Source organism: Dysidea avara, chromosome 9 (genome assembly GCF_963678975.1).
Source record: "Dysidea avara chromosome 9, odDysAvar1.4, whole genome shotgun sequence".
In the NCBI taxonomy this organism is placed as follows: domain Eukaryota; kingdom Metazoa; phylum Porifera; class Demospongiae; order Dictyoceratida; family Dysideidae; genus Dysidea; species Dysidea avara.
The window spans coordinates 21,148,395-21,160,867 of record NC_089280.1 but is presented as its reverse complement, the minus strand read 5'-3'; the positions used below and the strand labels follow the sequence as shown (position 1 = coordinate 21,160,867).

At 37.7% G+C, this 12,473-nt stretch overlaps 1 protein-coding gene across 2 annotated transcripts in view; it reads left to right on the top strand.

Moving 5' to 3' along the window:
• Window positions 1–8,033, top strand: part of LOC136267385 (leucine-rich repeat serine/threonine-protein kinase 1-like) — a 29,686-nt gene extending 21,653 nt beyond the window's left edge. For both annotated transcript variants that reach the window (XM_066062515.1, XM_066062514.1), the window contains 9 exons: window positions 3,136–3,252; window positions 3,311–4,308; window positions 4,368–4,478; window positions 5,170–5,445; window positions 5,991–6,299; window positions 6,361–6,489; window positions 6,538–6,819; window positions 6,873–7,500; window positions 7,557–8,033. In XM_066062515.1, coding sequence (XP_065918587.1) covers window positions 3,136–3,252; window positions 3,311–4,308; window positions 4,368–4,478; window positions 5,170–5,445; window positions 5,991–6,299; window positions 6,361–6,489; window positions 6,538–6,819; window positions 6,873–7,500; window positions 7,557–7,909 — 3,203 coding nt within the window. In that variant the 3' untranslated portion in view covers window positions 7,910–8,033. The remainder of the gene's footprint in view (window positions 1–3,135; window positions 3,253–3,310; window positions 4,309–4,367; window positions 4,479–5,169; window positions 5,446–5,990; window positions 6,300–6,360; window positions 6,490–6,537; window positions 6,820–6,872; window positions 7,501–7,556) is intronic.
• The last annotated feature ends 4,440 nt before the right edge of the window (window positions 8,034–12,473 follow it).

The window sequence follows — 12,473 nt, the reverse complement described above, 5'->3', positions numbered from 1 at the left end:
AAGATATCACATGGTTTTGCACCAGTGCTTGTTGCCATGGTGTGTGGGTAAAGAAACCTTTCTGTGTTTACATACTTTAGTATCATACAGTACGTTAGTACTGTATAGTAGGAATTATGGAGATATGGGTTTTACTAGCCAAAAAATTCACCCAAAACCAGCTTCACAACTCCATCCTGGCACCTTGGCAGTATTGGTTAGGTATAACCAAGCCCAAAAGTGCCTTCAGTACAATCATAAAGGCTTCCAATAAATTGTTACAAAATTTTAAAACAAAATTATTCAATGGAATTTTCTACTGACTATCTGGCAAGTGTAACTCAAAAACGGCTAAGGTTATGGGCTTGATTTTTTCACTGTTTGACGTCGCTTTGTCCCGAGACGTGCTGGTAAGTCCTCCTTTGTGTCCCATTTCTTTTTGCTGACAGCCCCAAGGTGTTGATTCGCGGTAGCGTGATGCATGGTTTCCCTACAGTACGCTTGTAAACAGGAAATCGTCTGTATTTTCTGTGGTGACTGGACTGATTGCAGAGATGATTCTAACACTGTTCTCATTTGTAATGTTGTGTAACGGGCTGAGCATAGCTGAAAGTGAAGCATAATAGCCGCTGCACTTTCGAGGCAGTATTTGATAGTTGGGGGTGTGCAAATCGTCATATTTTCGTGGTGAATGGATTGTTGCAGAGGCACTTCTTCTACTGTTTTTTGTCTGTAACGTTGTGTAACGGGCTGAACATAGCTGAAAGCGAAGCGTAATGTCCACTGCGCTTTCGAAGCAGTTTTTGATAGCTGGGGCATGCGTTCTGGCACCATCCTTTCTTTTGATGCGGTATGTGTAGGTTCACCAGTCATAATAATATTACCAAAAAAAGTAAACAAACAAGTTTAAGGAAAAATTAGAAATTTTAAGTTCGATTAGGGATCATAAAAAAAGTTGGGAAACAAGGGAGGTTGCCTACACCTGCAGATATACTAGTGAACATTTAATTCAGTCTATACCTATAATCCCTGATTGAACTTAAAATTTCTAATTTTTCCTTAAACTTGCATGTATATTCTGTATTTGGAAGTTTCTATTTCAGTCAGTAAATGACAAACCAGGTAATAATAATAAGACTGACAACCAGACTACAAATTGGTAGTCTAGTGCTCTAGGGACTGACCATCTGGTCTCTATTCATCAAAGCAGGCCAAACAACCCTGGTAGCAAACCTGGTTTGTAAACAAAATTATCTATGATGTTTGGCACTGAGGAATATGTGCAGGAATTGTTTATTCACATAAAAATCAAACTGTTGTCATAACTACGGGGTAAACCGCTTATAAGCTTATCTTGCAATTTTGTGTGTACATGGTGGGGCCCTTAGGTGAATTTGAAGGTTCGTTCGAACGAACGAACATTCGAATGCGGGTTGAACAGTTCGAACTATAGTTACTAATTAGATAGTGATACAGTTAAGTTATCCATTTTGCTTTGTTCCATAATGATATGGGGGAAGCTAGACATATGGTATTAGGCATTTAAATTAAGTTATGTGTTGATGGTTTAGTGGTGGTCACAGGCCTTGCCTCTATGAGGTTTTAAGGTTTCTATGTGGTGCCAGTCACTTGTCTCAACTGTATAGCAGTAGTACAATGTATTTAAAACTTAGTAATCACAAACATTTTTACTTGTGGTATTTGATTTCAAGCTTTCTCAGTAAAACTGTTGAGTCAGTACAACTGCATGTGTGTGTTGCAAACTTGTGAGACATGCATTTAACATTTAATATGCTGTGATTTATAATTTATAAACAGGAATCAGCTCCATTTAAAAGTTCGAAAGATTCGTGAACTTTAATAATTGATGAATGTTCGAACCCTGACAATCCAAGTTCGTTTGGGCCCTAGTACATAGGCTAACCATAATAGCAGTGCTTTTTGATAGTTTGACAAACAAAGATATAAGCTACATAGTTGCAAAGCAAATACCATAAATTGCTGGGTCACGATACTTTAATTAGAACAACCACTGCAGGGTTAAAAGGTGCATGAAAATGTCAAAAATCTTACCAGAGTTCAAACCAGGTACCTACTGAACACCCAAATCCTTTACTACTGAGCCACTGCTATCATGGCTGTTCACCTCACTTAATCATCAATATGTCTGTAGACAACAAAATGTGGATAAAAACAAACCATTATATAGTGTGTTTACACTAGTAGCTCCAGCTCGGTACGGTACAGCACGGTACGATACGCTACGTTTTAAGTGCGCGTTACATTGGTAAGGAAATAACCGTGCTGGGCAAGTTTATACATAAGCACGTGATGGCTAAAGTATCGTCCTACGAGATGCCCTTGCCGTTTTCAAGCTCGTTTCAAGCTGTTGCTGTTGTACAAGTTACCAGCAATCCGTTTGAAGGACAATATCAGCGGCTACCGCTCGGTGGACAGCTCATTTCAAGTCGAACGTGGTAACTGGACTTTGTTTCACATTTGGCCATGGTAGAAGCCATCGTATTTACGTACAGCAGCCAATGATATAGCAAGGTTTGTTTCAATTTGTCTACCGTGCCATGCCGTACCGAGCCAGCACGGTTGAAGTAGCAGGGCCAGGTGAACCCGGCACATAATGGTTTGGCTCGGATCGATACCCATTTACACTAGCAAAATTAAGCGTACCGTGTCATGCCGTGCTGTACTGTGCCGTACCGTGTCCAACTGCTAGTGTAAAGAGTACACAAAAAGAACACAAAAACAGCCAAGCTGTGAAAAAGGTATGACATCAATAGCCTGGGCAAAGAAGTTGTGAAATCAAAGGTGGCAACCAAGAAATGGCTGCAATGATGTTATTGCTAATAATACACACAACCATTAAAATTTTGTTAACACTAACATCATTTCTTGGCTGCAACCTTTGATTTCACAACTTTTTCACCCAGGTTAATTGATGCCGCACCCTATTTTCACAGCTTGGTTGTTTTTTTTTGCGTGGATATACACTAGGCTGACCTGATATGACATTATTTTGTGTAACTGTTCTCTATTAGAATTGTGACAGTCAGCTGTAGAGTAAGTATCAGTAGCACCTTGTATTAAACAAATAACCTGCTGGTATGAAATGTATATGTACAGTACATTTGTTATCATTAGGTCTTCTGTTACACTTTGACTCGGGGATATTGGCTGAGTATTACTTCATAGACCCTCAGTGGTTTTGTGATGTGCTTGCAGCGATAGTGTCACCATTACCACAGATCAATGAATTTGGTATATATAAAAACTATTAATTTATTGTTTGATTTATGCATATAATGTTTCCTCCTAGTTGCACACAGTGGTCATGTTACTACTGAGCAGTTCTATGATGGTCTTACAAGATATGGTGTTACAAATGTTGGCATTGATTTGCTTTTTGTATTACTGTGCAAGTTTGAGATTGTTGTAAAGCTTAATGCAGGTAATGTCTTGATTCCAGCATTGTTGGATGACAGTGAACAAGCTGCTAGTTTCCGACCATTTTGGTTTCCACCAAAAGAAGCAACTAACTTTAGTAACATCAACCTTAAACCTGGACAAAAACTATATCTTTGCAGCAACAAATCTTGCTACAGAAGACTGTTCATGGCTCCACATGTCCCTGTGTCATTTTGGCCAAGGTTTATCTCTAGGTGTCTATCTTCCAAATATTTCCTCCGGATATTAGTGAGTTGTGGAAAGAATGTGACAGTGGAAGACTGTCCAACTGTCAATCAAGCCATAGTAGATGGAACCTTGTTTCAATGGCAGTATGGCAAAGAGAAGATCCAACTTTTGTTTGGTAACCATGTTTTTCTCAGAGTGAACAAAATCAGTAACAAATTATCTTATAGTAGAATCAAATATGCTGATCATTTTAGTAGCACTTTTTTGGAGTGTTATTGCAGAGAAGGGTTCATAGTACATGTCCCTGGTTATTCTGTTGTTACTGTAAATGATACTGACAAAGATTTTATATGCACAACAACTTTCAGTGCTCAGATTCTAGCTCATGTGTTAGAACTAATAGACCAAGTGATGAGAGATTGGTTTGAAGGATTACTAGACCGAGGTATTTACAGTGACGATTTTCTGCTACAATTGGTTCCTTGTCCGTACTGTTTTGGTGACCAGCATGCAGGATCAGTAGGCTCAACCAGTTCTGAATATTCAGATTACATTATGGTTAATGATGTGATGTGCTTTTCTGTGGGTGTTTGTTTGCAAAAGGTACAAGAGATGAATGGTGTTGAATGTCCACAATGTCAGAGTGAAAATCTCATGATTAAGCACATTGCACCAGATTTGGTAGGTTTGTCGTAAAACCAGTGTGTGGTGCACTTGCTTACGTTTGTGTATTGTTGCAGGCATTTGATGATCTAAATCAAAATTTTAAAATTAATAGCCAATTATTACTTTATCAAAAGTTTATAGGTAAAGGTGGATATGGCCAAGTGGATAGGATGATGTTATTAAAGGTAAAGTGTGATTATAAGCCAAAATGGTAACCAATGGTTTTATATTGTGGCACTATTGCCATATATAGTGACAGATAATCTGTGTATACAATATTTATGGAAGTAATTCTTGGCACCTTATCTGATAATTGTCATGTTTGGCAACCCACTGTAATGCTCTGAAAAATATTAATAGTGATGAGATTTCAAAAAAACTGGTTCTGAATTTGAAATACATGATTAACCACATTGCGTAGCCTGCCATACTGCAACTGATTTATGGAAAATGCAATGTTTGGTTAGCTGTTGTTGATATTGGAAAGGTTCTTGCAATAGCAAAAGTGATGGCACTACACAGATATTGTAGCTCTGTAGGGCTCACCACACATTTTCTATGTCAGTTGTTGATTTAGTCAATGCACAACTTATGCAATCTCTGGCCTTCTTTATAGCATTGCTGATACCTGCCCTACTGTACCCCATACCTATCTGCAAGGACTTGTGATGCTGATGCACTCCTCACTTTTTGTGGCTATAATTTTGTAATCTGCTACTTTCACAAGCTGTATACGTATTTCTCCAACAATCATGTGTATTTATGATGCACACTTTTACGAGTGCATTGTCCTTGATCACAACAGGAAATATTATTCTCTGTTGATGCTGTGCGTATGGCTGAATATACAGTTTACATAAACATGGTCATTTGCAGAATTTAGATTACATCACTGGTCAGACGGTTGCAGTGAAGACCATTGCTGCATCTGAAGAAAATCCTGCGATCTCTTATGGACTGACTCGTATTGAACTGAACAAACTGTTATCTGCTAATCATCCCAATGTTTTACGGTTTATTGGAATAACTGTAACACCACTAGCTATTGTTGTTGAATATGCTCCATTAGGAAGTTTACACGGTGTAACTAAGCAATACAGAGAGAAAAGTCATCCAATTTGCCCTGCATCAGTAGCAATGATTTTATACCAGGTAAACATATGCATGTACATATAACTGTTACTACATGCCTTGTGTTAAAAATTATTTTTCTTACAAGGGCTAATGCAGAGGATTTGTTTTGTTTTAGAGATTTATCAGAACATTCAAGTGCTGTGACACTAACTGATAAGCAGACTGTGCATTGCATATTGTGTAGCAGCAAGCGTGCAAGCAGTTTAATCCAGAGAGCTGTACAAGTCACAAAGATTTTGTTTACAAAATAACCTACCATCACAGCCATTTCTAGGCTGCCACGTTTGATTTCACAACTTTTTTCACACTGACCTTTTTGAGGGCTGCACTCTGTTTTTTACAGCTTGGCTGTTTTGGTTCATATTATAGTTTGCAACTAAAATATCATAAAAATAGATTTTAATTGTTTGTTTATGTACAAATATAAAGACTCATTTTGCTACTCTCTAATTGGTATAATTTGCATACTGTATGCTTATATGGTCTATGCACACATCTGTGCACACACTACATGCACACAGTAATGTTCTTTTACATAAAGATGACAATGATTTCGTGTGTAGATTGGTGGAGCTCTGGCTTATCTACATGGAGACTGCTACATTGTTCATTGTGACATTAAACCCTCAAACATTTTAGCGTTTGCCTTCCCAGATGCTGATCACAAGTGTATTAGTGAACTCACATGCAGCACTTTAGAATGTACAGCATGTGAGAATGGTTCAGATGGTTCAGGAGTATTAGTTAAATTGGCTGACCTCGGAACTGCTTGTTACATTGGTCCTGAAGGATTTAGTAAGAGACCAACTACTCCAGGGCACAATGCACCAGAAGATATCCTATATCTAGGAAAGGAACTTCTAACTGAAAAGGTAATTTGATTTCATACTACTGATTCATACTGTTTACTGATGTCTACATTGTCTCCGATAGGTTGATGTGTTTTCACTAGGTACAACTCTGTTTGAGTTGATGACTCACAGAGACCTACCTGGTATCATTCATGATGTGGAGTTTAGCAATGAGATTAAGCATGGACGAAGACCTCGGTTTTTACCCATGGTCTGTATAGAATTGATTGACTTTCTGATGAATAATAATTTTTTTCAGGATCCCAAATATCCCTCAATATTTAATGAATGCTTGTTCAGCTGTTGGAGTCAAGACTACAGGCACAGACCTAGTGCAGCTAAAATTGCACAAGTGTTCCAACCGCCACATAATATTAGCTTTCTACATTCATATCCTATTAGTAAAGATCCTCAAGGATCTTGTGTGGTTGTGTCTGGTGATGATTCTCAGTACATTTGGATAGTTAGTAAAGATGGTTGTTCTGTTGTTGTTGGTAAATTTATGGAATCAGAATCAATTCCAGCCTTTGATTTAATATTTGTAAGACAATAAGTTATATTTGTGAGTATTGTTGTTAATTTTTTAAATTTTAGAGCGAGAATTTATCCTTTAAAGATAGTCCAGTGAAAGATTTATTTCAGATTGGAAGAAAGGTTTGGGCTGTAGTCAAAGATGGCAGAATAGCTATTTGCAACATTGACTGTAAGAACGAAGAGCTGTTCTACATGCAAACTGAAGGGTTTCCAATAGATGCCAAAGAACCAATTAAAATATGTTTCATTAGTACAGACACAGTAATGCTGGCTTACTCTAATGGATTACTGGTATTTGCAACTCATCAAGACCTCAGTCCTAACAGTCCACTATTCATGTCTATAAGTTTACACATGAATAAGCTTAGTTGTATTCAAGTTATCCAGTATCAGTTAACACTACACAATGTTGAAGTGATATCATGTGCTAAAGAATTGTGGTGTGGTTGTGATAATGGCTTGATACAAATTATTGACTATTCCATCTATTCAAGCAAAGGTGTAATCAAACCGCAATCGCATTCTTCCCTGCTCCCTCAGAATTCAGCCATAATTCAGCTGAAGTCTCACTCATTCACAACTTTAGGGGAGATGGTAGTGTTTGCTCTTCATCATCCTGGTAATGTAATTAGTTGCTGGGAAGCCAAGCAACAAAATCTTTTAAAAGTGATTCCACTTAAGTTTCAAGGTAAGTAAATAATATCTTGTGCTACATCTTCATATCCCTTCTCTTATATTATGTAGCTTCAGCAATTCTTCCTCTTGCAAGTAGCCTATTTATTGGGACAATGTGTGGAAGAGTTCTAGTATATGAATTCATTGAAGAGAAACTGACTCAAATGACTGGTAGGCATAGACAAGGAGAAAAAATTTTGACCTTGGCAGCTGTTAATGGAAAAGTTACCAAAAACTGGTTGATATCAAGTATTGGAAAAATTATATCCAGTACTACTGGTGACCAGTCCATGTCTCAAGGTGATGAAGACCTTCCATGTGACGTTTTATTGAGTTTAGGGTCAGGATACCATGAAGTGTTTGACAGTCATCTTGGTGAAGAAGGATTTCAGCGTGTATTAACATGGTGTATTATAAAATAGCAAATTTATTGCCTCTGTAACTTATTGCAATTACAGTTACAGCAGTGTGTACATGTATATGGTTGATGTGGTTTGCTGTTAATTTTATTTAGTGATATGAAAGTATATAAATTATACTATAATATGTCAGCCAAATAATATTCTTTTGGCTGTATATTCATATTGGACTAACACAGCCATTCACAACAAGGAACATTGTGAACTCCTGCATGTCAGTGTGCATGCACAACCTACATGTAATGGAGCAGGGAGGAAAGACAAATTCCAGTCAGGTCCACCAATCTGCTCTTAAGCATACGCCATTCATTACAGAAGATGTCTTGTATTGAATTACTGTATATGTGATTAAAAATGTTATGCAGCTTTTAAAATTTTTAAAAGCAATGGTAAAATTTACTCCACTAAACCCTATCTAAATGTGCACCCAGTTTGTAGTTAATTTGTCACAGTATAGGCACCTTAGTAAATTAGTGTACCATAAACAGTAAATGTAAAACAGTTTTGTAGTTTGGAGAACTTTTTTGGAGGATTTGTGGTTTGTATGCATTACCTCTCCCAATGATTCCTTGTGGTTTTTTCAGCAATCTGCAGCTGGGCTTCTCTTTTAGTCTACATCCTATTCATATGATAACCTGTCCAATACATAGGAGTGCGGTGCACCAGGAACTCACATTTAAGTACTCCATTGTGCCGCTATACTGAGCATACCTATAATAAAGGAACATTTTCAAACTTTAGGGAATCATAGAGTTGAGATATATAGTGATATGCTGGTGGGGTTATATTGATAGGAGCCTAATTTATTTGTTTGCTTTACTAGTTAGGCTGCATGCTTAAAGCCAAATTTAAACTAACGTGGACACAAGTGACAAAAGCACCAAACTTTCTCCACATATGTAGTACAACCTTAACTTTAATTTTTTGATAGGATCCATCTTATTCTAAAAAAGGCCTTACCATAAAAGCATTATAGCTATGTAAGTAAAGAATTTTCAAAATTGACAAGCCATATAAGTGCTAGTTTTGCTCTGTTTCATGCAAGAGAACATTGTACAGGGTTGAACATTAAACCAAGACCTGATAAACAGTAATATACTCTCACAAGCTTTATTCAATGCTGACAAGTAATTTTTTCATTCATACTGACTGACCAGATTTGCGAAAAGGTGCCTTTTCCTCACACAAAACTTGACCCATTTTTTAAACTTTGAAGCTTCATAACTTTTTGATCATGGCATATAATAGCCTGAAATTTCCATGGGTGTAACTACAGTATATATCTGATTGCATTCTGGTAAGAGCAAGTTAATCAGTATAAGGAGTCAAGTGTTACATCATTTTGTTTGCTGGTATGTAAAATGTGTGGAAAAGGTACCTTTTTGCAAATCCGGTCACCTATAGTTTACAGCGTATACAGTTTGTATGATCCACAAACTGTATAGGGAAATTTTTCTATAGTTGCTCACTATGGAAATGAATATCTAATCCAAAACAGCCAAGCTGTAAAAAAAGTGTGCGGCCCTCAAAAAGGCTATGGTGAAAAAAGATGTGAAATCCAAGGTGGCGGCCAAGAAATGGCTGTGATGGTAGGTTAATGGTAAAAATTTTAATAATGACAATCAGGTGAATTTTGTGCCAAGACCAAGCGGCACAAAAATTCACCTGAATTGTCATTATTAAATTTTTTACCATTAACCTACCATCACAGCCATTTCTTGGCCGCCACCTTGGATTTCACATCTTTTTTCACCATAGCCTTTTTGAGGGCCGCACACTTTTTTTACAGCTTGGCTGTTTTGGATTAGATATTCATTTATTTTTGGATTTGTATACCCCAACCATAGGCCGGCTTTAGGACTTTTTAACCTATCTTTTTCTTTACCACAGGAAGAAGAAAAGATGAAGTAGATGTACTTTAAATATTTTATCAGTAAATGCACAAATTATATATATAATACATATATTGATTACAGAAATCTCTATGCCTTTGTAACTGAACACTCTGCAAGGTGACTTCTTCTAGATGCTCTCTCTACAGGGTGAATTGTTTGTAGCTGAACGATCTACAAGGTAACTTCTTCTAGCTGATCTCTCTACAGGGTGATTTGTTTGTAGCTGAATTCTGTACAGGTGATTTGTTTGCAGCTGAGCTCTTCACAGAATGGTTTCTTTGTAGCTGAACTCTCTACAAGGTAACTTCTTCTAACTGATCTTTCTACAGGGCAATTTGTTTGTGGCAGAATTTTATACAGGGTGATTTCTTTGCAGCCGAACTCTCTACATGGCGGTTTCTTTGTAGCTGAACTCTCTACAAGGTAACTTCTTCTAGCTGATCTCTCTACAGGGTGATTTGTTTGTAACTGAACTCTCTACAGGTGATTTGTTTGCAGCTGAACTCTCTTCATGATGGTTTCTTTGTAGCTGAACTCTCTACAAGGTAACTTCTTCTAGCTGAACTCCCTACATGGTGGTTTCTTTGTAGCTGAACTCTCTACAAGGTGACTTCTTCTAGCTGATCTTTCTACAGTGTGATTTGTTTGTGGCTGAATTCTGTACAGGTGATTTGATTGCAGCTGAGCTCTTTACAGAATGGTTTCTTTGTAGCTGAACTCTCTACAAGGTAACTTCTTCTAACTGATCTTTCTACAGGGCAATTTGTTTGTGGCTGAATTTTCTACAGGGTGATTTCTTTGCAGCTGAACTCTTTACATGGTGGTTTCTTTGTAGCTGAACTCTCTACAAGGTAACTTCTTCTAGCTGATCTCTCTACAGGGTGATTTGTTTGTAGCTGAACGATCTACAAGGTAACTTCTTCTAACTGATCTTTCTACAGGGCAATTTGTTTGTGGCTGAATTTTCTACAGGGTGATTTTCTTTGCAGCTAAACTCTTTACATGGTGGTTTCTTTGTAGCTGAACTCTCTACAAGGTAACTTCTTCTAGCTGATCTCTCTACAGGGTGATTTGTTTGTAGCTGAACGATCTACAAGGTAACTTCTTCTAACTGATCTTTCTACAGGGCAATTTGTTTGTGGCTGAATTTTATACAGGGTGATTTCTTTGCAGCTGAACTCTCTACATGGTGGTTTCTTTGTAGCTGAACTCTCCACAAGGTAACTTCTTCTAGCTGATCTCTCTACAGGATGATTTGTTTGTAGCTGAACGATCTACAAGGTAACTTCTTCTAGCTGATCTCTCTACAGGGTGATTTATTTGTAGCTGAATTCTGTACAGGTGATTTGTTTGCAGCTGAGTTCTTTACAGAATGGTTTCTTTGTAGCTGAACTCTCTACAAGGTAACTTTTCTAGCTGATGTCTCTACAAGGTCACTAGTTTGTAGCTGAACTCTCTACATGGAAGTTTCTTTGTAACTGAACTTCTACAAGGTAACTTCTTCTAGCTGATCTTTCTACAGGGTGATTTGTTTGTAGCTGAACTCTCTACAAGGTAACTTCTTCTAGCTGATCTCTCTACAGGGAGATTTGTTTGTAGCTGAACTCTCTACAGGTGATTTGTTTGAAGCTGAACTCTCTAAATGATGGTTTCTTTGTAGCTGAATTCTCTATGAACTCTCTACAAGGTAACTTCTTGTAGCTGATGTCTCTACAAGGTCACTAGTTTGTAGCTGAGCTCTCTACATGGTGGTTTCTTTGTAACTGAACTCTCTACAGGATGACTTCTTCTAGCTGATCTTTCTACAGGGTGATTTGTTTGAAGCTGAACTCTCTACAGCTGATTTGTTTGCAGCTGAACTCTCTACATGATGGTTTCTTTGTAGCTGAACTCTCTACATGGTGGTTTCTTTGTAGCTGAACTCTACAAGGTGATTTCTTCTAGCTGAACTATCTCTTTCCATAGTTGCATGAACTCCCTACAAGGTAACTTCTTCTAGCTGATCTCTTTACAGCGTGAATTGTTCGTAGCTGATCTCTCTACAGGGTGACTTGTTTGTAGCTGATCTCTATACAGGTTCTTTGTTCCTAGCTGATCTCTTGAATTCTCTTCAGGGTGACTGCTCTATTAGGATGACTGCTCTATTAGAGTATCTCGATCTCGCACTTGCTGCACCAAGTTGGATTTCGTGTTATAACTCCGTGGCTTTAAGTCTGATTCTTCTACACCATTGATGAGCCTTTCTAAGATGATTACTCCATCTGTACAACGATTTTCAAAGCACTACCCCAAGCGGTTTATCTGGTAGGCGTGGCAAGCAGTCGTTTTTTTTTATTAGCTAATCTCGATTGCGTAATTGTTACACACTGTTGGTTTTTTCGTTGTATCTTCCTGGTTTTTAGCTCGATTTCTTTCAAACCACAAAAAGTTTGAGGTTCAATAGTTAACCTATTCACCCACCGATTTTCAGCTTCTTCCCTTACGCGGTTTACCCTGTAGGAGTGACAACATATTGGTGTTATTTTTCGTGAATAATCGCTCATAACGCTTTGCCTGTTTATCGTATTCCAGCCAAAGTTGGTACCGAGATGCGCCTTTATACCCCCCTTCTGTGTGCCAAATTTCAAGACAATCGGATATAGCGTTCGCGTTTTATAGCAGTTTTTGTAAGT